At 45.1% G+C, this 27389-nt stretch overlaps 1 protein-coding gene across 1 annotated transcript in view; it reads right to left on the bottom strand.

Moving 5' to 3' along the window:
• The window catches only part of LOC106566212 (dedicator of cytokinesis protein 3), a 398163-nt gene that overhangs the window by 168960 nt on the left and 201814 nt on the right, over positions 1-27389 (bottom strand). The window contains exons 6-7 of the mRNA XM_045691962.1: positions 10415-10563; positions 3298-3382 (exon numbers count right to left, since the gene is read on the bottom strand). Coding sequence (XP_045547918.1) covers positions 3298-3382; positions 10415-10563 — 234 coding nt within the window. The remainder of the gene's footprint in view (positions 1-3297; positions 3383-10414; positions 10564-27389) is intronic.

Here is a 27389-nt window from a genome sequence, read left to right as displayed (position 1 = left end):
CCCTCTCTACCTCCATCCCTACCCTCTCTACCTCCATCCCTACCCTCTCTTCCCTCTCTACCTCCATCCATACCCTCTCTACCTCCATCCCTACCCTCCCTACCCTCTCTACCTCCATCCCTACCCTCTCTACCTCCATCCCTACCTCTCTACCCTCTCTACCTCCATCCCTACCCTCTCTACCTCCATCCATACCCTCTCTACCTCCATCCCTACCCTCTCTACCCTCTCTACCTCCATCCCTATCCTCTCTACCTCCATCCCTACCCTCTCTACCCTCTCTACCTCCATCCCTACACTCTCTACCTCCATCCCTACCCTCTCTACCCTCTCTACCTCCATCCCTACCCTCTCTACCTCCATCCCTACCCTCTCTACCCTTTCTACCTCCATTCCTACCCTCTCTACCTCCATCCATACCCTCTCTACCCTCTCTAACCTCTCTACCCTCCCTAACCTCTCTACCCTCTCTACCCTCCCTAACCTATCTACCCTCTCTAACCTCTCTACCCTCTCTACCCTCCCTAACCTCTCTAACCTCTCTACCCTCCCTAACCTCTCTACCGTCTCTACCCTCTCTACCTTCTCTGTCAGACCTGTCACTCTGCCATCTACCTCTACCCTCTCCGTCTTGGGGAGATCCAAGGCGACTGTCCATTAACACACCAAGCACAGAGCCAGGGCCAAGGCCATGCTAATCATGTTGGCAATGCCTCCCTCCTATTCCCTATTCCTATTCCCCATTCCTATTCCCCATTCCTATTCCTCATACCTATTCACCATTCCTATTCCCCATTCCTATTCCCCATTCCTATTCACCATTCATATTCACCATTCCTATTCACCATTCCTATTCCTCATTCCTATTCCCCATTCCTCATTCCTATTCACCATTCCTATTCCCCATTCCCATTCATCATTCCTATTCCCCATTCCTATTCCCCATTCCTATTCATCCTTTCCTATTCCCAATTCCTATTCCCCATTCCTATTCATCATTCCTATTCCCCATTCCTATTCCTCATTCATATTCCCCATTCCTATTCCCCATTCCTATTCCCCATTCCTATTCATCATTCCTATTCCCCATTCCTATTCCTCATTCATATTCCCCATTCCTATTCCCCATTCATATTCATCCTTTCCTATTCCCCATTCCTATTCCCCATTCCTATTCCCCATTCCTATTCCCCATTCATATTCCTCATTCATATTCCTCATTCCTATTCCCCATTCCTATTCCCCATTCCTATTCCTCATTCATATTCTCCATTCCTATTCCTCATTCATATTCCCCATTCCTATTCATCATTCCTATTCCCCATTCCTATTCATCATTCCTATTCCCCATTCCTATTCCCCATTCCTATTCATTATTCCTATTCCCCATTCCTATTCACCATTCCCCATTCCTATTCCTCATTCCTATTCCCCATTCTTATTCATCATCCCTATTCCCCATTCCTATTCATCCTTTCCTATACCCCATTCCTATTCCCCATTCCCATTCATCATTCCTATTCCCCATTCCTATTCATCATTCCTATTCCCCATTCCTATTCCCCATTCCTATTCCCCATTCATATTCCCCATTCCTATTCCACATTCATATTCCTCATTCCTATTCCCCATTCCTATTCCCCATTCCTATTCATCATTCATATTCCCCATTCCTATTCCCCATTCTTATTCCCCATCCCTATTCATCATCCCTATTCCCCATTCCTATTCACCATTCCCCATTCCTATTCCACATTCCTATTCCCCATTCCTATTCCCCATTCCTATTCCCCATTCCTATTCACCATTCCCCATTCCTATTCCTCATTCCTATTCCCCATTCTTATTCATCATTCCTATTCCCCATTCCTATTCATCATCCCTATTCCCCATTCCTATTCATCCTTTCCTATTCCCCATTCCTATTCCCCATTCCTATTCATCATTCCTATTCCCCATTCCTATTCATCATTCCTATTCCCCATTCCTATTCCCCATTCCTATTCCACATTCATATTCCTCATTCCTATTCCCCATTCCTATTCCCCATTCCTATTCATCATTCATATTCCCCATTCCTATTCCCCATTCTTATTCCCCATTCCTATTCATCATTCCTATTCCCCATTCCTATTCCCCATCTCTATTCATCATCCCTATTCCCCATTCCTATTCACCATTCCCCATTCCTATTCCACATTCCTATTCCCCATTCCTATTCATCATTCATATTCCCCATTCCTATTCCCCATTCCTATTCATCATTCCTATTCCCCATTCCTATTCACCATTCCCCATTCCTATTCCACATTCCTATTCCCCATTCCTATTCATCATTCCTATTCCCCATTCCTATTCATCATCCCTATTCCCCATTCATATTCACCATTCCCCATTCCTATTCCCCATTCCTATTGATCATTCCTATTCCCCATTCATATTCATCATTCCTATTCCCCATTCCCTATTCCCTATTCCCCATCCCTATTCCCCATTCCTTTTCATCATTCCTATTCCCCATTCCCTATTCCCTATTCCCCATCCCTATTCCCCATTCCCTATTCCCTATTCCCCATCCCTATTCCTCATTCCCTATTCCCTATTCCCCATCCCTATTCCCCATTCCTATTCCCCATACGTTGTTTGTGCTCCAGATATGAATGACTGACATGTTGAAACAAAGAACCAATCAGCTCATTATTGCTTTGCTTTGTTTTGTTGCTGTGATGAAAACGAGTGGTGATTTATCAAAGCAAGAGCTCTGACAACAGCACTAGGCTACCGTACCTGTTCTAGTTTAGCTGTTGTTATGGCTACATTGAATTTAGATTCATGTGCAAATCATCACATTTGAACACTAAATATCACATTTCTAAGCACAGCCAGGTATCTGCATATTCCATACACCGGCAACAGACATGACTCGTGTTTGACCATACACCCCACCCCTCTCCCCCCAATGTCCTGGATAAAGTCCTCATCTGGCTTTCATACCATCATGGCCACCTAATCATCCCCAGCTTCCAATTGGCTCATTCATCCCCCCCTCATCTCCCCTGTAACACATCCCCAGGTGGTTGTGTTCTCAGTTAATGTACCTGGTAAAATAAGATAAATAAACATTCAGTCTGTCCAGTGGTACTTAGCATTCTGTATAACATTTACATTTTGGTTACTTAGCAGACGCTCTTATCCAGAGCGACTTAGTCCGTGAAAAAACAACCACATATTACCGTTCAGTGGTAACGTTATGCCGAGCATTTTGTATAAGTCTCTACAGCGGTCAGTGGTACCTACCATTTTGTATAATTCTGAGACGCTGATCTGTTCTGCATCAACCATCTCAAACTCCTTCCTGGGTACGAGATCCAGGCCTAGGTGTCTGTTGAGTAGAGAGAGAGCGAGAGAGAGAGAGAGCGAGAGAGAGATAGAGAGAGCGAGAGAGAGAGCGAGAGAGAGAGAGAGAGAGTGAGCGAGAGAGAGAGAGATAGAGAGAGAGATAGAGAGAGCGAGAGAGAGAGCGAGAGAGAGAGATAGAGAGAGAGAGAGAGAGAGAGAGAGCGAGAGAGAGAGAACGAGAGAGAGAGAGAGAGAGAACGAGAGAGAGAGAGAGAGAGCGAGAGAGAGAGAACGAGAGAGAGTGAGCGAGAGAGAGAGCGAGAGAAAGCGAGAGAGAGAGAGCGAGAGAGCGAGTGAGTGAGAGAGAGAGTGAGAGAGCGTGAGAGAGAGCGAGGGAGAGAGAGAGCGAGAGAGACAGAGAGAGAGAGACAGAGAGAGAGAGCGAGAGAGAGAGAGAGAACATGTTATGCTACTTTGTGACAGTGTTCATAGCTGTCCAGCTTTCCTATACATTCAGAACACTGGTACAGTGATGCAACAGTGAACAATACAAAGTCATAACGTCACGTCTGCTATATGACAAATGATAACAGTATGACCAACTTCATGAGGTAGTCACCTGGAATGCATTTCAATTAACAGGTGTGGGGGGGGGGGGGGTGGACAGCCCTATTTGGTAAAAGACCAAGTAAATATTATGGCAAGAACAGCTCAAATAAGCAAAGAGAAATGACAGTCCATCATTACTTTAAGACATGAAGGTCAGTCAATCGCTATGATGAAACTGTCTCTCATGTGGACCGCCAAAGGAAAGGAATACCCAGAGTTACTGTACCTCTACCGCAGAGGATACGTTCATTGGAGTTAATTGCACCTCAGATTACAGCCCAAATAAATGCTTCACAGAGTTCAAGTAACAGACACATCTCAACATCAACTGTTCAGAGGAGACTGTGTGAATCAGACCTTCATGGTTGAATTGCTGCAAAGAAACCACTACTAAAGGACACCAATAAGAAGAAAACACTTGTTTGGACCAAGAAACATGATCAATAGACATTAGACCGGTGGAAATCTGTCCTTTGGTCTGATGAATCCAAATTTGTGTCTTTGTGAGACGCAGAGTAGGATGATATTAGTGTGTGTGGTTCCCACCGTGAAGCATGGAGGAGGAGGTGTGATGGTGTGGGGGTGCTTTGCTGGTGACACTGTCAGTGATTTATTTAGAATTCAAGGCAAATCATTCTGCAGCGATACACCATCCCATCTGGTTTGCGCTTAGTGGAACTATCATTTCAACAGGACAATGACCCAACACACACCTCCAGGCTGTGTAAGGGCTATTTGACCAAGAAGGAGAGTGATGGAGTGCTGCATCAGATAACCTGGCCTCCACAATCACCCAACTTCAACCCAATTGAGATGGTTTGGGATGAGTTGGACCACAGAGTGAAGGAAAAGCAGCCAATAAGTGCTCAGCATACGTGGGAACTACTTCAAGACTGTTTGGAGAAGCATTCCCGGTTGAAGTTTGTTGAGAGAATGCCAAGATTGTGCAAAGCTGGAATCAAGGGAAAAGGTGGTTGCTACATGATTCCATATGTGTTATTTCATAGTTTTGATGTCTTCACTATTATTCTACAATGTAGAAAATAGTTTTTTTTTTTAAAGAAAGAAAAACCCTGGAATGAGTAGATGTGTCCAAACCTTTGACTGGTACTGTCACGTCCTGACAAAAAAGCTTTTATTTTCTATGGTAGAGTAGGTCAGGGCGTGACGGGGTTGTGTCTAGTTTAGATTTTCTATGTTTCATGTTCTTATTTCTGTATTTCTACGTTGTTGTTTTTTTGGGGGATGATCTCCAATTAGAGGCAGCTGGTCATCGTTGTCTCTAATTGGAGATCATATTTAAGTAGTTGTTTTTCCCACCTGGGTTTGTGGGAGATTGTATTTTCAGTTAGTGTATATTGCACTGCTTCGTCACGGTTTGTTGTTTTGTTTATTAGTCTATTTATATGTCTTGCATAGTTTTCACAGCGATAATACAATGTGGAACGATACACACGCTGCACTTTGGTCCGCTTATTCCCACGACAACCGTGACTGGTACTGTATGTATAATTATTTAACTACAGGTACCGTAGATGTGAGCGAAAATAGCTGTATACACCAGTATAAGTATTGTTGTCCATTAGTTAACGCCAATCAGGGTAGGAATGGCAGGGTAGTCTAGTTACACTGATCTACCCCGCAAAGAAAAGGTTTATAAAATTAACAGAATAATTGATACCACTGTTTACATCCATTCGTATAATTATCTTGTAAATAAATAGAAGGTGCTAGTAATTGAAAGCATTGCTATAGATGTCTGCCACTATAGGTTTCCAAAGTGTGCTGACAAATAACAAATAGGGGCCTTTCTTTTCTGAGAAACCAGACAGATAAGCCAGGGGATTTTCGTAGTAAACATGCCTTTAACAGCATTTTGTCTGTGAGGATACGAAAGAGGCTTATGGAGATTTCCCCAGCCAAGACCAATAATGAGTGCCAGGCTGGCTGTTGACATTACCTCGTGTGTGTGTGTGTGTGTGTGTGTGTGTGTGTGTGTGTGTGTGTGTGTGTGTGTGTGTGTGTGTGTGTGTGTGTGTGTGTGTGTGTGTGTGTGTGTGTGTGTGTGTGTGTGTGTGTGTGTGTGTGTGTGTGTGTGTGTGTGTGTGTGTGTGTGTGTGTGTGTGTGTGTGTGTGTGTGTGTGTGTGTGTGTGTGTTGCTATCAGTAGGCCAGGGAAAGAGGAGATGAGCGCTAGCCTACTCTACACAGAGGAAAGGACATGTGTTAACTGAGGTCTGAGATAAGAGGAGTGACTGACAGCTGAACATCACTGACTCTATTAATGTCATGAGTCTATACAAAACACTCAGACGCTCAACTCTCACAGACTCTACTAAAGAATCCCTGTGGCCATTTAACAGACTCTACTAAAGAATCCCTGTGACCCTTTGACAGACTCTACTAAAGAATCCCTGTGACCCTTTGACTCCCAGTGCCTTTCTGAGTTTATCATTTATGAATGTCAAGGTGGAGAGGTCAAGGTGGAGAGGTAATTTATGAATGTCAACGTGGAGAGGTTAAGGTGGAGAGGTCAAGGTGGAGAGGTCAAGGTGGAGAGGTCATTTATGAATGACAACGTGGAGAGGTTAAGGTGGAGAGGTCATTTATCAATGTCAAGGTGGGGAGGTCAAGGTGGAGAGGGCAAGGTGGAGAGGTCAAGGTGGAGAGGTCAAGGTGGAGAGGTCAAGGTGGAAGGGTCAAGGAGGGTAGGTCAAGGTGGAGAGGTCAAAGAGGGGAGGACATTCATTACACACTTATTACACACTTATTACACACTCATTACACACTCATTACACACTCACCCCAGTCACTGTGTTGTAGTGTGACCTGCAGTATACTACAGTATTAACTACAGTATTACCTACAGTCACACAGTATTACCTACAGTCACTACAGTATTACCTACAGTCACTACAGTATTACCTACAGTCACACAGTATTACCTACAGTCACCATAGTATTACCTACAGTCACACAGTATTACCTACAGTCACACAGTATTACCTACAGTATTACCTACAGTCACTACAGTATTACCTACAGTCACTACAGTATTACCTACAGTATTACCTACAATATTACCTACAGTCACTACAGTGTTACCTACAGTCTCACAGTATTACCTACAGTATTACCTACAGTATTACCTACAGTATTACCTACAGTCACTACAGTATTACCTACAGTCACTACAGTATTACCTACAGTCACCACAGTATTACCTACAGTCACTACAGTATTACCTACAGTCACTACAGTATTACCTACAGTCACCACAGTATAACCTACAGTCACCACAGTATAACCTACAGTATTACCTACAGTCACCACAGTATTACCTACAGTCACTACAGTATAACCTACAGTCACCACAGTATAACCTACAGTATTACCTACAGTCACTACAGTATTACCTACAGTATTACCTACAGTCACTACAGTATTACCTACAGTCACTACAGTATAACCTACAGTCACCACAGTATTACCTACAGTCTCAACAGTATTATCTACAGTCACTACATTATTACCTACAGTATTACCTACAGTCACTACAGTATAACCTCTTCGCTATAGGGGGCAGTATTTTCACGGCCGGATGAAAAACGTACCCAAATTAAACGGCCTACTTCTCGGGCCCAGAGTCAAATATTTGCATATTATTAGTAGATTTGGATAGGAAACACTCAGACGTTTCTAAAACTGTTTGAATGATGTCTGTGAGTATAACAGAACTCATATGGCAGGCCAAAACCTGAGAAAATTCCAAGCAGGAAGTGGCCTGTCTGAGAATTTGTAGTTCTTCTTTTGATTCTCTATCGAAACTACAGTATCTGTGGGGTTACGTAGCACTTTCTAAGGCTTCTATTGGCTGTCCAAAGTCTTCAGAAAGCGGATTGAGGCGTCTCCTGTCTCTGGGCAGGGTATAGTAGCTCAGTTTCTCAGGGGTCTGCCTGGGGACAAAGAGATTGGATATGCGCAGTCACACGACCACGCTGTTTTTTATTTTCCTCTTTGAATGAATACACTATTGTCCGGTTGGAATATTATCGCTATTTTACGAGAAAAATACCATAAAAATTGATTTTAAACAGTGTTTGACATGCTTCTAAGTACGGTAATGGAACATTTTGATTTTTTTTGGTCTCGAAATGCGCTCGCGCGTTACCCTTTGTATAGTGACCTGAACGCATGAACAAAACGGAGGTATTTGGACATAACTATGGATTATATGGAACAAAAACAACATTTCTTGTGGAAGTAGCAGTCCTGGGAGTGCATTCTGACGAAGATCAGCAAAGGTAATACAATTTTTCTAATACTAATTCTGAGTTTAGTGTGCCTCGAACTTGACGGGTGTCAAAATAGCTAGCCGTGATGGCTGAGCTATGTACTCAGAATATTCCAAAATGTGCTTTCGCCGAAAAACTATTTTAAAATCTGACATAGCGATTGCATAAAGGAGTTCTGTATCTATAATTCTTAAAATAAGTATTATGTATTTTGTCAACGTTTATGATGAGTAATTTAGTAAATTCACCGGAAGTTTTCGGTGGGAATACATTTTCTGAACATCACACGCCAATGTAAAAAGCTGTTTTTTGATATAAATATGAACTTGATTGAACAAAACATAATGTCCTAGGAGTGTCATCTGATGAAGATCATCAAAGGTTAGTGCTTCATTTAGCTGTGTTTTGGGTTTTTGTGACATATATGCTTGCTTGGAAAATGGCTGTGTGATTATTTTTGGCTATGTACTCTTCTAACATAATCTAATGTTTTGCTTTCGCTGTAAAGCCTTTTTGAAATAGGACAATGTGGTTAGATTAACGAGAGTCTTATCTTTAAAATGGTGTAAAATAGTCGTATGTTTGAAAAATTGAAATTATTGCATTTTTGAGGTTTTTGTGTTTCGCGCTCTTCCATTGGATATTGGCGAGGCCTAGATGTAAGAAGATAACCTACGATCACTACAGTATAACCTACAGTCACCACAGTATTACCTACAGTCTCAACAGTATTATCTACAGTCACTACAGTATTACCTACAGTCACCACAGTATTATCTACAGTCACTACAGTATTACCTACAGTCACCACAGTATTACCTACAGTCTCAACACTATTATCTACAGTCACTACAGTATTACCTACAGTCACTACAGTATTACCTACAGTCTCTACAGTATTACCTACAGTCTCTACAGTATTACCTACAGTATTACCTACAGTCTCAACAGTATTATCTACAGTCACTACAGTATTACCTACAGTCTCTACAGTATTACCTACAGTCACTACAGTATTACCTACATTATTACCTACAGTATTGCCTACAGTCACTACATTATTACCTACAGTATTACCTACAGTCACTACAGTATTACCTACAATATTACCTACAGTATTACCTACAGTCACTATAGAATTACCGACATTCACTACAGTATTACCTATAGTCAATACAGTATTACCTACAGTATTACCTACAGTCTCAACAGTATTATCTACAGTCTCTACAGTATTACCTACAGTCACTACAATATTACCTACAGTATTACCTACAGTATTACCTACAGTCACTACAGTATTACCTACAGTCACTACAGTGTTACCTACAGTCACTACAGTAATACCTACAATATTACCTACAGTATTACCTACAGTCACTATAGAATTACCGACATTCACTACAGTATTACCTATAGTCAATACAGTATTACCTACAGTATTACCTACAGTCACTACAGTATTACCGACATTCACTACAGTATTACCTATAGTCAATACAGTATTACCTACAGTATAACCTACAGTCACTACAGTATTACCTACAGTCACTACAGTGTTACCTACAGTCACTACAGTAATACCTACAATATTACCTACAGTATTACCTATAGTCACTATAGTATTACCTACAGTATTACCTACAGTCACTACAGTATTACCGACATTCACTACAGTATTACCTATAGTCAATACAGTATTACCTACAGTATTACCTACAGTCACTACAGTATTACCTACAGTCACTACAGTGTCACCTACAGTCACTACAGTAATACCTACAATATTACCTACAGTATTACCTACAGTATTACCTATAGTCACTATAGTATTACCTACAGTATTACCTACAGTCACTACAGTATTACCGACATTCACTACAGTATTACCTATAGTCAATACAGTATTACCTACAGTATTACCTACAGTCACTACAGTGTCACCTACAGTCACTACAGTAATACCTACAATATTACCTACAGTATTACCTACAGTATTACCTATAGTCACTATAGTATTACCTACAGTATTACCTACAGTCACTACAGTATTACCGACATTCACTACAGTAGTACCTATAGTCAATACAGTATTACCTAGATTAATACCTACAGTATTACCTACAGTCACTACAGTATAACAGAAAGGTACATGATGGTAAGTGAACTCACTCGTTGCCCCAGTCCAGGCGGACTGTGATGTGTTTCTTGACATCTTTGAACTGATCCTGGGTCAGGTGACCAGACAGCATCTGTCTCCGAAGGTCAAACAGCTCATTCATCACGTGACGCAACTTGTAGAACAAGTCCACCTTGTGTTTCTATAGGAGTGGCGAGAGAGAAGAGAGAGAGAGAGAGAGAAGAGAGAGAGAAGAGGGAGAGAAGAGGAAGAGAGAGAAGAGAGAGAGGAGAGAGAGAAGAGAGAGAGAGGAGGGAGAGAAGAGGGAGAGAGGAGGAAGACAGAGAGAAAGAGAGAGAGAGAAGAGAGAGAGAGAAGAGAGAGAGAGAAGAGAGAGAGAGAGAGAAGAGGGAGAGAAGAGGAAGAGAGAGAAGAGAGAGAGGAGAGAGAGAAGAGAGAGGAGAGAGCCAAGAGAGAGAGAGATAGAGAAGGAGAGAGGAGAGAGAAAGAGAGAGAGGTGAGAGCGAGAGGAGAGAAAAAGAGAGCGAGAGAGAGAGAGAGAGAGAGAGAGAAACAAATAAATAAAAACAGAAACACTAAACGTACTTCAACAAATAAAACAGTCATTTAGAAACACAATTTCCTTCTAACCTGCATTAACCAGCATCAGTCAGTCAGTCAGTCAGGAGACATCAGGCCAGGCTAACCTGCATTAACCAGCATCAGTCAGTCAGTCAGGAGACATCAGGCCAGGCTAACCTGCATAAACCAGCATCAACCAGCATCAGTCAGGAGACAGCAGGCCTGGCTAACCTGCATCAACCTGCATCAACCAGCATCAGTCAGGAGACAGCAGGCCTGGCTAACCTGCATCAACCTGCATCAACCTGCATCAGTCAGTCAGTCAGGAGACATCAGGCCTGGCTAACCTGCATCAACCAGCATCAACCAGCATCAGTCAGGAGACAGCAGGCCTGGCTAACCTGCATCAACCAGCATCAGTCAGTCAGTCAGGAGACATCAGGCCTGGCTAACCTGCATCAACCAGCATCACTCAGGAGACAGCAGGCCTGGCTAACCTGCATCAACCAGCATCAACCAGCATCAGTCAGGAGACAGAATTCCTGGCCTACATTATGAGTTTCTATGAAACAGCCTATGTAGGTTTAGACATGAGTTCTGTTAGTAGGCGGTAAAATACACCTGGAAAAAAACAATGTTGAAGGTGTGAAGTCATCGCCTACCTCTGTCTATTATTAGAACAAAACACAGACAGAAAAATAAGCTCATTTTACTGAAAGGCAAGTTCTTCCAGAATGTATAAAGTCCATTGAGTTATTGGCAGTATGGAGGTAGGTTATAGGCAGGTCTGATGTCCTGGACCAGAGGCGTCACAAATGGTATTTGGTATTTCTGGTATTTTATTAGGATCCCCATTAGCTGTTGCAAAAGCAGTAGCTACTCTTCCTAGGGTCCACACAGAACATGAAACGTGATATAATTGTCACGCCCTGACCATAGAGAGCCCTTGGTTCTCTATGGTGTTTAGGTCAGTGCGTGACTAGGGGGGTGTTCTAGTCTTTCCATTTCTATGTTGGTGCTCTTAGTATGGTTCCCAATTAGAGGCAGCTGATGTTCGTTGTCTCTAATTGGGGATCATACTTAAGGGTTCCCTGTTCCCACCTGCTTTGTGGGATATTGTTTGTTTGTGGTGGTGATTGTTACACCACGTAGTCACGTTGTGTTGCTTGTTTATTGTTTTGGTTGAAGAAGTTTCACTTTAAATAAATATGTGGAACTCAACAAACGCTGCGCCTTGGTCCGTCTCTTATCAGCACCGTGACAGAATATCACACCAAGCGAGGACCAAGCAGGGTGTTCATGAGGTAAAGGAGTTTTGGACATGGGAGGAGGTCATGAGTGGACACGAGACCCTTCCTTGGTGGGAGTCGCAGAAGACGCAGGAAGGACAGCGACGACGCCGGGGATACAGAAAACCCAATATTTTTTTTGGGGGGGGGGCATATGGGGCGGACGGCTGAGCAGCGGAGAGTGACAGAGCCCGAATGGGAGGTGTTACTTTATCTATATAATACTGTACGTTTTCTTGAATTTGTTCTGGATTTGGGGACTGTGAAAAGACCCCTGGTGGCATGTCTGGTGGGATAAGTGTGTGTGTCAGAGCTGTGTGTAAGTTGACTATGCAAACTATTTGAAATTTTCAACACATGAACGTTTCTTATAAAAAGAAGAAGTGATGTAGTCAGTCTCTCCTCAACTCTTAGCCAAGAGAGACTGGCATGCATGGTATTTATATCAGCCCTCTGATTACAATGAAGAGCAAAACGTGCCGCTCTATCCTGGGCCAGCTGCAGCTTAACTAGCTGTTTCTTTGCAGCACTTGACCACATGACTGGACAATAATCACAATAAGATAAAACTAAAGCCTGCAGGACTTGCTTTGTGGAGTGTGGTGTCAAAAAAACAGTGCATCTCTTTACTACGGACAGACCTCTCCCCATCTTTACAACCATTGAATCTATATGTTTTGACCATGACAGTTTACAATCTGAGGTAACGCCAAGTAATTTAGTCTCCTTAACTTGTTTAACAGCCACACCATTCAAATGGCACCCTATTCCCTACATAGTGCAGTACTTTAGACCAGAACCCTATAGCACCCTATTCCCTATATAGTGCACTACTTTAGACCAGAGCCGTATGGCACCCTATTCCCTATATAGTACACTACTTTAGACCAGAGCCCTATGGCACCCTATTCCCTACATAGTGCACTACTTTAGACCAGAGCCCTATGGCACCCTATTCCCTACATAGTGCACTACTTTAGACCAGAGCCCTATAGCACCCTATTCCCTATATAGTGCAGTACTGTAGACCAGAGCCCTATGGCACCCTATTCCCTACATAGTGCACTATTCAGAGGGGTTGGGTTAAATGCAAAAGACACATTTCAGTTGAATGCATTCAGCTGTACAACTGACTAGATATCCCCGTTTCCCTTTCCCTTTGACCAGAGCCCATAGGACCAATAGGAAATAGGGGGCCAGCTGTTTTAATGCTAGTGATGAGGACCAGAGCCCATCTGGCAGGGTTAGTGATGAGGACCAGAGCCCATCTGGCAGGGTTAGTGATGAGGACCAGAGCCCATCTGGCAGGGTTAGTGATGAGGACCAGAACCCATCTGGCAGGGTTAGTGATAAGGACCAGAGCCATCTGGCAGGGTTAGTGATGAGGACCATAGCCCATCTGGCAGGGTTAGTGATGAGGACCAGAGCCCATCTGGCAGGGTTAGTGATGAGGACCAGAGCCAACTGGCAGGGTTAGTGATAAGGACCAAAGCCCATAAGGCAGGGTTAGTGATGAGGACCAGAGCCCATCTGGCAGGGTTAGAGATGAGGACCAAAGCCCATCTGGCAGGGTTAGTGATGAGGACGAGAGCCCATCTGGCAGGGTTAGTGATAAGGACCAAAGCCCATCTGGCAGGGTTAGTGATGAGGACCAGAGCCCATCTGGCAGGGTTAGTGATGAGGACTTGGCCGCCTGGGCTTATCACACTTATAAAGGAATCTAGGTGAGCACACCATACACATAGGCAGGCAGTCTAACGTGCAGGCACACACACACACGCACACACACACACACACACACACACACACACACACACACACACACACACACACACACACACACACACACACACACACACACACACACACACACACACACACACACACACACACACACAGTCTTGTACAGCTAACCTTGTGAGGACACACAATTCAGTCCCATTCAAAATTCTGTTTTCCCTAACCCAAACCTTAAATCTAACCCTAGCTCCTAACCCTAACCTTAAAACTAACCCTAACCCCTAACCCTAACCTTAAATCTAACCCTAGCTCCTAACCCTAAAACTAACAGTAGTTCCTAACCCTAACCCTAGAACTAACCCTAGCTCCTAACCCTAACCCTAAAACTAACACTAGTTCCTAACCCTAAAACTAACCCTAATCTAACCCTAAAACTAACCCTAGCTCCTAACCCTAACCCTAAAACTAACCCTAGCTCCTAACCCTAACCCTAAAACTATTTAGCAGCCTGACGGTCTGGAGGTAGAAGCAATTGGCCAGTCCGACATGATACTCCTACAGTACCTGCGTCTGCATGATGGAAGCGAGGAGAACAGGCTGTTGCTTGAGTGGATGAGGTCCTTGATAATCTTCTTGGCCTTCCTGCGACACCTGGTGCTGTAGGTGTTCTGGAGGGCAGGCAGTGAGCACCCAATGGTGCCGTCGGCTGAGCGTACCACCCTCTGTAACGCCTTGCGGTCAGCGGCGGCACTGGCGGATTTATGTATAGGCGATATGGGCAGCCGTCCAGGGCGGCATCTTGCCGGGGGCGGCACGGGGCGGCCCGCACGAAAAAAATCGGAATGGTGACATTTGCAACATCGGTTGTCTATCGCTCATTTGCACGTCACGTCAATGATATCACGTCACCGTGTGGGACTGTGGGTGAATTAACCTTGTCGGAGTGGGCGCCCTGATTCTAGTTTGTGTGCTAGGCAGGTTACTGCCTGGGAAGGTCTCCCACTCAGAGGTACGAGATGGGTGGGGTAGGTTGACCTCAGGTCTCCCCACTGGAAGTCCAAGGTCGGGGGAGCGAGGGAATCTATCAAATAACGCACCTCTAATTTTGTAAAGTACTAATGCAATTAGTAAAATCAGTCACACTACGAAATGCTACCAAATAAACCACAATTTATTCATAATACTGTGAATATATAGTTTCACAGACATATTGTTGCATTTTTTTCTGGTTTGTGTGAAATCGTTAAGAATATTATAAAACCAGTCTGCACACCACCAAGGTGAATTGGTTTAGTCTTGACTCTTGGTTGACAGTGTTGGGGGATGGGTAATGTATTGATGCTCGAGTGCCAAATCAACACAAATTTGTTTCATTTGGTATTTGTTACTTCTTTTTAATATTTATGAGTCTTATTTCCGTATATATTTAATAGTTTTAAATGTTATGATTATTTATTTGTGTCGTTCCAAATTTATGAATAAAAATACAGTTAGTGCAGAAGGTTTCGCCCAGGTAGCCATACAAGCTAGAACCACCACTGAGTGGCGGTGTAGTTGCCTTACCAGGCCATGATGCAACCCGACACTATGCTCTCGATGGTGTTCCTGTAGAACACTGTGAGGGCCTTAGGAGACATGCCGCCTTCTTCACCACAGTATCCGTGTGGTTTGACCATTTCAGCTCATCGGGGATGTGTACACCGAGGACCTTGAAGTTTTTGACCAATCCCCAGCGGCCCCGTTGATGAAGATGGGGGCGTACCCAACCTGGTTCCTCCTGAAGTCCACAATCAGCTCCTTTGATTTGCTGACGTTGTCCAAAAGGTGTGTAGCAATGGTCAAGTATAGAATTTCGGTGAGTCGGACAGTGAATGTGTTGATAGTAACTGGGGACCTCAAATTACTTTTGTTAAAGTCCCAAACGGACAATGAACGCCAGGTTGTTCAAGGATCCAAAGAAGATGTTTGAGAGAATTTTTAGCCTGGGGTGGGATTTCCATAGTATCATGACGTGACCCTTTCTGGGTATAGAGTGTGGCATTCCCCTCTCTCTCCCTCCTACACCCAGGTTCTGTTATCTCAGGTCATACATTCCTGGAGGAGACTCTCTCTCCTCCTAGCCATGCAGTATAGAGAGAGAGTTTCACAGTAGAACTACTTCTACATCATAGAACTTGAGAACTGAACAATATCCATGTTTTGGAGAATGTGTAAACGGTCGGTGGAGAAGCCAGCTACGACCGGTCCATTTTGTTTCATGTTTGTGACCTCATGAAAGACAATACAGCCACATTACCATAACTTTGTTTATACAGGTGCCTCCATTATGAGGTTTGCGTCTAATTATTGTATCAAATGAATGAGTAAAGATGAAACTATTTGTGAAATTCCCTTTAAAGTTGAACTAAGTAATTGGCCCGCCTCCATGAGCACAGACATGATCTGGCTCATGGAACAGCCCTTTTCTACTGTTACGAATAAAACCCCCACCTGAAGAAATCCTCTTCAGACCATGCTTACGGTCAGCTGAGGGGGCAAAGGTTTGAGTAGAGCCCACAAAAACCTCAGTTTAAGCTAAGGTTGTAATGGTTGTAGAATTCCTAACCATACCACGTGGAGCATTGGCTACACGGCGGGAAATGGTTGAACTCTGAGACTATCGATCCCAACAGAATAAGAGCAAATCTTAGATACTAATTACTTGTCTGCAGCTAGAAATGATGTACTATGGGATGCGAAGACCGACTACCGCCAAAACATCTATTCTACAAGAAAATTTCTGAATGGTACTGTGAAGTGTCCATTCTAACCACGAAGGACTTAAGGGAAGCAGAGAGAGACGCTCAGATGAACTCTCCAACAGAAAGACGGACGATTCCAACAGAGATCATGACGACACACTGAGCGTAAATATATATTGATTGCAAATATTCCCGAATGAGTGAGCGTTCATGTGAAAAGGATTAGCATTTCTGTTAATATAATTATCAACTGTGTAGTGACTCTTGTCTTTCCCGCCCTTCTCAGTCCACACCCACTTCCCTTTGTCCACCAAGCCGTCATATCGGTTTAGCCCACTAGGGAACCTCCCTTATCATCTCCTTGTAACCATTTCTACTGTTTGTTTGTTTATGCATTTCTGTGATTATTTAGTTAGTTAGTAAATAAATGATTAAGGCAATTGATGTATGGATTATTCATAGTAAAGGCTGGGTTCGTGCAGATAACCAACAATTTACGACGTTTGGAATGAGACTAACGTGAGGCAAAGAATAATTCATTAATTAGAAGACTAATTGATCAGATATTAAAATATCTGAAAAGTTAAATTAGGAAAATTATAACTTTGGAATCTGAAGATTTTCCTTGGTGCCCCGACTTCCTAGTTAACTACATTTACATGATTAGTTTCATTTGATAAAATAACAGACTTCACTTTAATGATGCCAAAGACACGTCAATAGCCATGGCAATAATCCCTGAGAATTCTCTCGGAAGGTAAAATGGGTGACATTTGATGACCAAGTATTCGAAGTCGGGAGAGCAGAAGCTCGCAAGTTCCTGTATTTTGTCCCCCGTCACACCACTTGATTTTGGTCATAAAGTAAATGCCACCGCCTTTTTTCTTGCCAGAGAGAGCCTGCTTCCTATCAGCTCAATGAACTGTAAACTCCATTGTATATAGTCCGATTGGATGTCGAAGGATCTGATGTCCCTCTGGAAGGAGATCCTCGCTCTGAGTTCGTCAAGTTTATTCATCAATGGTCTAACATTGGTGAGTATTATGCTTGGTAATGCTTGGTAAAGGAGGACGGGTTGCCCGGCGTCTTAATCTCACTAAGACCCCTCCACGTCTGCCTCTCCGTCATGCGTCTACGTTTCCTTCTCTCCGGTAGGACTCCCAGCCTACCCAACACCTCAGCAAAGAGGCTGGACCATTGTTCCTTCGTCTCCGGGAATTCAGGAAGGTCGGATGGATGTTGAGTACACAGGCTACCATGTTCACCTTGCCAATACAGGATAAGGAGTGTCAATACGAGGTCCTTAGTGTACAGCAGAAAGTAGTACACTATGTCGTCTGTTTAATATTCAATTAATGTTTTCTCAGTGTTATTTGTCCTTTTTTTAGATTTTTGTTTGTGTTTTTACTGTCAAAATCACAATTGTTCACAGAGCTCGCCTTCTGCCGTCTCACGGCCCGTTGCAGGTGCACATAGGCGGCGTCCCAGGTCTCCTCCGAGCGCTTATACCATTCGTCCACCGCAGGAGCTTCGATCTGGCTTTGATGCCACGGTGCCAGAACCAGCTGATACCCCAGTACTCACTGGAAAGGAGAGAGGTTAGTGGTTAGTGGAGGAGTGGCAGAGTACATTTTGGGCCATCTCTGCCCAGGGGATGAACGCTGCCCATTCCCCCAGCCGGTCCTGGCAATATGACCGCAGAAACCTACCCACATCCTGGTTTACTCTCTCCACCTGCCCGTTACTTTCGGGGTGAAAACCTGAGGTGAGGCTGACCAAGACCCCCAGGCATTCCATGAACGCTCTCCAGACCCTGGACGTGAACTGGGGACCCCGATCAGAGACAATGTCCTCAGGCACCCCGTAGTGCCGGAAGACGTGTGTAAACAGGGCCTCCGCAGTCTGTAGGGCCGTAGGGAGACCGGGCAAAAGGAGGAAACGGCAGGACTTAGAAAACCGATCCACAACGACCAGGATCGTGGTGTTGCCCTGTGAAGGAGGAAGATCCGTCAGGAAGTCCACTGACAGGTGCGACCACGGCCATTGTGGAATGGGTATGGGTCCCTCTGGGCAGGTGCCTGGGAGCCTTGCACTGGGTGCACACCAAGCAGGAGGAAACATAAACCCTCACGTCCTTGGCCAAGGTGGACCACCAGTACTTCCCACTAAGGCAACGCACCATCCGACCGATGCCAGGGTGACCAGAGGAGGGTGATGTATGGGCCCAATAGATCAACCGGTCGCGGACAGCAGACGGAACGTACAGACGCCCAGCTGGACACTGGGCAGGGGGTGGGCTCTGTGCGTAACGCCCGCTCGATTTCCGCGTCCAGCTCCCACACCACTGGTGCCACCAGGCAAGAGGCTGGAAGTATGTGAGTATGATCCATGGACCGCTCCTCTGTGTCATACATCCGGGACAGTGCGTCTGCCTTAGCGTTCTGGGAACCTGGTCTGTAGGATAGAGTGAAAACAAAATGTGTAAAAAACATGGCCCACCTTGCCTGGCGAGGGTTCAGTCTCCTCGCCACCCGGATATACTCCAGATTGAGGTGCTCAGAAAAGGGTGTTTTGTCCCCTCAAGCCAATGTCTCCACGCCTTCAGAGCCTTGACGTACAGGTCATGCTCCAACAGTCGACTAAGCACCCTGTGCACCAGGGACACATGATCGGCGCGTGTAGCGGAGTATATCAGAATGTCGTCAATATACACCACTACACCCTGCCCGTGCAGGTCCCGGAAAATCTCATCAACAAAGGCCTGGAAGACTGATGGAGCATTCATCAACCCATACGGCATGACGAGGTACTCATAGTGCCCAGTGGTGGTATTAAATGCCGACTTCCACTCGTCCCCCTCCCGGATACGCACCAGGTTGTAAGCACTCCTGAGATCCAATTTTGTGAAGAAGCGCGCCCCGTGCATTGACTCGATCGCACTGGCGATGAGAGGCAGCGGGTAGCTATACCTCACTGTGATCTGATTGATCACTCGATAGTCAATACACAGGCGCAGACCCCCATCATTCTTCTTCACAAAAAATAAACTCAAGGAGGCAGGTGAAGTGGAGGGCCGAATGTATCCCTGCCCCAGGGATTTGGAGACATATGTTTCCATAGCCGCCGTCTCCTCCTGTGACAGGGGATACACGTGACTCCTGGGAAGTGCTGCGTCAACCAGGAGATTTATCGCACAATCCCCCCGTCGATGATGTGGTAATTTAGTCGCCCTCTTCTTACAGAAGGCGAGAGCCAAATCGGCATATTCTGAGGGGATGTGCACGGTGGAGACCTGGTCTGGACTTTCCACCGTAGTCGCAGTCAGGCTTTGCCTGAGAGGCAGGAGACGAGGGCGGACACACTCTCACGCCACCATTATCTTTCAGTCTGAGATCTTTGCTTGTTCACGCCCAATAACGGCCACATTTGCTCCGGGTTAGATTATATTGGTGGCGGGACCCTTTATGTCATCCAAAAAAGAATACATTTATTGCATAATTATGTTTCATATGTTGGTCATTTTGCTACCATCCTCCTTCCTGTGTCCTCCTGATATTAGTATGTCCAGATGGCAGAAATGTAATTATGGTCTTAGCCAATGTACTCATGTACATTAGCTTAATGTAATCTTTGGCGTGTTATCCTACTCAGAGATTACAAATGCACTGGGTGTCACCATTTCTCCATCCGGCCAATGTAATTACTGTCCTTATTGCTTCCTACTAATTCAATTATGTTTCTTCAGCATAGCAGCTGCACCTAGTTACATGTAGCTGCACCTAGTTACATTGCATTAACTCCCACAATGGTCGCCAGGTAGAGCTCCAGCCGTAGTAGAAACCCCTGGCATCCGGCAGCCGTCCCATCATACTCCCTCGGGAGCGCGAGTCGAATCCCGCTGGGACCAGGTGGAAGAGGGGTGGATAGTGGGACCTGTTGTAGTGGGGCTGGTGGAGGCACTGAAAAACCTCCTCCTCTCTCCCAACGATCCATTGTCTGCACGACGCGATCCATGGCTGTGCCAAGACGTTGTAACATGGTCGCGTGCTGCTGAACGCGCTTCTCCACTGGAACTGGGAGGACGTCTGCTCCTGCTGACTCCATACCAGGTGAGTGATTCTGTAAGGATCTATGTGTAGCTGGTGCAGAGGAGTCAGGCGCAGGACAGCAGAGATGAGTAAATAAAAGTAACTTTAATCAAAGTCATCAAAATACAAGAGAATTACCAAGCCCACAAATACGGACCACAATACAACAAACAATCACTCACAACCAAACATGGGGGAACAGAGGGTTAAATAATAAACAGGTCATTGGGTGAGTGAAACCAGGTGTGTAAGACATAGACAAAACAAATGGAAAATGAAAAGTGGATTGGCGGTGGCTAGAAGGCCGGTGACGTCGACCGCCGAAAGCCGCCCGAACAAGGAGAGGGACCGACTTCGGCGGAAGTCGTGACATCATCACACAATCTAAACACATGTAGCCAAAACATTAAGAACACCTGCTCTTTCCATGACATAGACTGACCAGGTGAATCCAGGTGAAAGCTGTGATCCCTTATTGATGTCACTTGTTAAATCCACTTCAAATCAGTGTAGATGAAGAGGAGGAGACAGGTTAAAGAAGGACTTTTAAGCCTTGAGACATGGGTTGTGTGCCATTCAGAGGGTGAATGGGCAAGACAAAAGATTTAAGTGCCTTTGAATGGGGTATGGTAGCAGGTGCCAGGCTCACTGTTTTTTTGTCAAGACCTGCAATGCTGCTGGGTTTTTCACACTCAACAGTTTCCCATGTGTATCAAGAATGGTCCAACACCCAAAAGGATATGCAGCCAACTTGACACAGCAGCGGGAAGTATTGGGAGTCAACATGGGCCAGCATCCCTGCGGAATGCTTTCGACACCTTGTAGAGTCCATGCCCCGACGAATTTAGGCTGTTCTGAGGGCAAAAGTGATGGGAGCAACTCAATATTAGGAAGGTGTTCCTAATGTTTGATGTACTCAGTGTATATCACACACACTCAGGTCACTCAGTGCATAGCCTACACATATATCATCATGTCATCTTTCCATCTGCCGTAATAGGGCTGCAGACAGAAACAGACTCTGCTGATCCTCTCTTCAGTGTTTGTTCAGTCAAGTAAAACAACACATTACAACAGGCAGCTTGAGTCCCTGGAGACTAGAGCAGAGCAAAGCCATTCACTGTACTAAATCAAATGTCTTTTATAAAGCCCATTTGACATCAGCTGATGTCACAAAGTGCTGTACAGAAACCCAGCCTAAAACCCCAAACAGCAAGCAATGCAGATCTACGGTGGCTAGGAAAAACTCCCTAGAAAGGCCAGAACCTAGGAAGAAACCTAGAGAGGAACCAGGCTTCGAGGGGTAGCTAGACCTCTTCTGGATTATAAGAGTACAATGCCATTAAAGGGAGTGTAGCACCTCTTTAGTAACTGATTAAAAAATATATATAAAAAAATATAGATATATGAACACACTGGTAATAGATTATTTGTTGAATTACTTGCGAGGGTCAACTGAGTGAGCATAATAATTAGCCTCTTTATTTGACTGGACTGATTGGTCAGTCTGATTGGTCAGTCTGATTGGTCCGTCTGATTGGTCCGTCTGATTGGTCAGTCTGATTGGTCAGTCTGATTGGTCAGTCTGAGTGAGGGGAGGCAGGGAGGGAGCAGCGATGAGGCTGCCTCTCACCCGACTCACCGTCTCTCCGCTGATAAAAGGGGACACAGTTTTCCAGCTGACGGTAAAACTCAAGACACACGCTGCTTTATTTCTACCTCGTGCACCAATTCATGTTGTTACTCCTACGACCAGAGAGAGAGTGAGATATTCCTCGATATAAAAAAAGATGACAACGTAAGCTTATCAGAAAACTTTGCTATACTCTTATTGCAACTGCAGTGCTGGTTGTAGCGTGAGTGGAAGTAGGGAGAACGCACATTTTATGGCTTATAAAAGTGTTGAACAAACTGTTGACATTGCTGAATAACAACTTAAACATGAATTTACTCAGAAAAACAGCAGCTCTTTGCTGTATTCACTGAGTCTCTCTCTAGTCATGGTTTTAAACATTGATTTCAAGGTTTCTTTTTACAGTCTACGGCTCGAGGAAACTGTGCAGACATGGGGATCTGAGCTATCTGATTGGCCAGCGGTAGACCTATAGGTGCACTTGATTGGTTCAACAGTGTGAAACGGAGAGAAAAGATAGAAACGCAAGGCTTTATCGTTTTTTACAAAAATGTTTGGTGATCGACTAGCAATGCCTTGGAGATGGACCAGAGCGGCCGGTTGGTGATCGACTAGCAATGCCTTGGAGATGGACCAGAGCGGCCGGTTGGTGATCGACTAGCAATGCCTTGGAGATGGACCAGAGCGACACAGCCGTTTTCCATTGTGCCACTTGGTGCGCACCAGTTTACCATAGACAGTAGGCTTCAAGCAAAATGTTCCTCCAACGTGTGAGGTAAACAAAGGATACTCTTGCGTTCAGGGGCATTACCGGATTTTCTTCGTGGTTTTTATAAGCAGGGAGCATAAATTGTACAATTGTAAACTAACAAAGAATTGTTGGAAGGTAGAACCCATGTATATTAGTTCATATACAGCACCAGCAAGCAAACTAGATATAGCTCCTACTCTCTGTCCTCTATTTGTGGATTCTCCTCTCTCTCCCTACCTCCTTCCCTCACTCCCTACCTCCTTCCCTCTCTCCCTACCTCCTTCCCTCTCTCCCTACCTCCTTCCCTCACTCCCTACCTCCTTCCCTCACTCCCTACCTCCTTCCCTCTCTCCCTACCTCCTTCCCTCACTCCCTACCTCCTTCCCAATCTCCCTACCTCCTTCCCTCTCTCCCTACCTCCTTCCCTCTCTCCCTACCTCCTTCCTTCCCTCACTCCATACCTCCTTCCCTCTCTCCCTACCTCCTTCCCTCCCTCACTCCCTACCTCCTTCCCTCTCTCCCTACCTCCTTCCCTCTCTCCCTACCTCCTTCCCTCTCTCCCTACCTCCATCCCTTTCTCCCTACCCCCTTCCCTCTCTCCCTACCTCCTTCCCTCTCTCCCTACCTCCTTCCCTCTCTCCCTATCTCCTTCCCTCTCTCCCTACCTCCATCCCTCTCTCCCTACCTCCTTCCATTCTAGTGGAGGGATGGATGGAGACTTGAAGCCTACTCACAGATGAGGACTGACAGATCATTACACTGATTAGATAGACGTCAACTTCAGTAGACTAACGAACAGACAAGACAAGTGGAAGAGGTGAGAAAATGGCCTTGCATCTCATTGACCGTGACAACTGAAATAATGAGATGACCCATAAAGTACGTGTAGATAATTGAGACGAAAAACCTTGCCAACGTCAAAACTCCAAGAACTTCAGACATTTTATTAATAATGCTGCCACAGTAGTCTGTCTTTGAAGTCCGCTTTCCATTTGCAGCCAATCACCACCAGCTACAGAACAATGAATACTTGACCTGTTTTGAACTGCTGTGAATTGATTACATAATGAAATGCAAAAAAAAAAGTTAAAAATACAAAAATAAAAACGAGTTACTGAGATTAAAAACATGTGTCATTATTTTGAGCTTTCAGTAAAACAATTGGACTTTCTCTCTAGTAAATGTCTGTCTCTGTGATAGGGTAGGATAACGGAGGGAGGTGAAGAGGGATTGGCAGAGGAACAGCCATACGTCTCTGTGATAGGGTAGGATAGCGGAGGGAGGTGGAGAGGGATTGGCAGAGGAACAGCCATACGTCTCTGTGTTAGAGTAGGATAGCGGAGGGAGGTGAAGAGGGATTGGCAGAGGAACAGCCATACGTCTTTGTGATAGGGTAGGATAGTGGAGGGAGGTGGAGAGGGCTTGGCAGAGGAACAGCCATACGTCTCTGTGATAGGGTAGGATAGCGGAGGGAGGTGAAGGGGGCTCTGTGAGCTGGAGCTGGCCCTGCATGGGAGAGACTGATGACTGGCTGACTGGCACCGCCTCCATCTGTCCCAAATCCTCCTCCGATCTAGTCTGACTCTGGGGAGCTGCACGTGACCGCAGGCACACACACACACACACACACACACACACACACACACACACACACACACACACACACACACACACACACACACACACACACACACACACACACACACACATTGGCAAACACTGTACACACACATTAGCAAACACTGTACACACACATTGGCAAACACTGTACACACACATTAGCAAACACTGTACACACACATTGGCAAACACTGTACACACACATTAGCAAATGCTGTACACACACATTAGCAAACACTGTACACACACACACACACACACACACACACACACACACACACACACATTGGCAAACACTGTACACACACATTAGCAAACACTGTACACACACATTGGCAAACACTGTACACACACATTAGCAAACACTGTACACACACATTGGCAAACACTGTACACACACATTAGCAAATGCTGTACACACACATTAGCAAACACTGTACACACACACACACACACATTAAACACGCACGTATGCACACGCACACACGCACACACACACACACACACACACACACACACACAGGACAGTCAGCAGTAGAATGACCATTGGGGATACCAGCTCAGTGTGCCTAAACAGTCAAATAGTATGACGAAACAACATATTAAGATAAAGACAGCTTTCTGCACTGATGACCAGACTGACAACATAGCCCACTGATAAACAGCTGTCTGTCCTGACGACCAGACTGACAACATAGCCCACTGATAAACAGCTTTCTGCACTGATGACCAGACTGACAACATAGCCCACTGATAAACAGCTGTCTGTCCTGACGACCAGACTGACAACATAGCCCACTGATAAACAGCTTTCTGCACTGATGACCAGACTGACAACATAGCCCACTGATAAACAGCTGTCTGTCCTGACGACCAGACTGACAACATAGCCCACTGATAAACAGCTTTCTGCACTGATGACCAGACTGACAACATAGCCCACTGATAAACAGCTGTCTGCACTGACGACCAGACTGACAACATAGCCCACTGATAAACAGCTGTCTGCACTGACAACCAGATTGACAACATAGCCCACTGATAAACAGCTGTCTGTCCTGACAACCAGACTGACAACATAGCCCACTGATAAACAGCTGTCTGCACTGACGACCAGACTGACAACATAGCCCACTGATAAACAGCTGTCTGCACTGACGACCAGACTGACAACATAGCCCACTGATAAACAGCTTTCTGCACTGATGACCAGACTGACAACATAGCCCACTGATAAACAGCTGTCTGTCCTGATGACCAGACTGACAACATAGCCCACTGATAAACAGCTGTCTGCACTGACAACCAGACTGACAACATAGCCCACTGATAAACAGCTGTCTGCACTGACGACCAGACCGACAACATAGCCCACTGATAAACAGCTGTCTGTCCTGACGACCAGACTGACAACATAGCCCACTGATAAACAGCTGTCTGTCCTGACGACCAGACTGACAACATAGCCCACTGATAAACAGCTGTCTGCACTGACGACCAGACCGACAACATAGCCCACTGATAAACAGCTGTCTGTATGACGACCAGACTGACAACATAGCCCACTGATAAACAGCTGTCTGTCCTGACGACCAGACTGACAACATAGCCCACTGATAAACAGCTTTCTGCACTGATGACCAGACTGACAACATAGCCCACTGATAAACAGCTGTCTGTCCTGACAACCAGACTGACAACATAGCCCACTGATAAACAGCTTTCTGCACTGATGACCAGACTGACAACATAGCCCACTGATAAACAGCTGTCTGCACTGACGACCAGACTGACAACATAGCCCACTGATAAACAGCTGTCTGCGCTGACGACCAGACTGACAACATAGCCCACTGATAAACAGCTTTCTGCACTGACGACCAGACTGACAAACAGCTGTCTGTCCTGACGACCAGACTGACAACATAGCCCACTGATAAACAGCTGTCTGCACTGACGACCAGACCGACAAACAGCTGTCTGCACTGACGACCAGACTGACAACATAGCCCACTGATAAACAGCTTTCTGTCCTGACGACCAGACTGACAACATAGCCCACTGATAAACAGCTTTCTGTCCTGACGACCAGACTGATAAACAGCTTTCTGTCCTGACGACCAGACTGACAACATAGCCCACTGATAAACAGCTGTCTGTCCTGACGACCAGACTGACAACATAGCCCACTGATAAACAGCTTTCTGTCCTGACGACCAGACTGACAACATAGCCCACTGATAAACAGCTTTCTGTCCTGACGACCAGACCGACAAACAGCTGTCTGCACTGACGACCAGACTGACAACATAGCCCACTGATAAACAGCTGTCTGCACTGACAACCAGACTGACAACTGTCGTGGAAAATTGCAAGATTATGTTATAATGCTTGTATTGTATTATAATGGTTGTAATATTTGACAGAATAGAGTATTCTGTTAACTATTGTGTGTGTGTGTTCTACTGAGGATGGGCCTCTATGAGATAGCACTGACAGAAGAGATTTACGATGTCTTTGGGTAATAAAGCCTAAAGAGCATTCCAGAGGACATGAGCTAATGGTTCTGTTCTATACCGTACCA

The sequence above is a fragment of the Salmo salar genome, chromosome ssa12, assembly GCF_905237065.1.
Source record: "Salmo salar chromosome ssa12, Ssal_v3.1, whole genome shotgun sequence".
NCBI lineage: Eukaryota > Metazoa > Chordata > Actinopteri > Salmoniformes > Salmonidae > Salmo > Salmo salar.
Note: the sequence above shows the minus strand (reverse complement) of the source record. Positions and strands in the feature narration are given on the sequence as shown.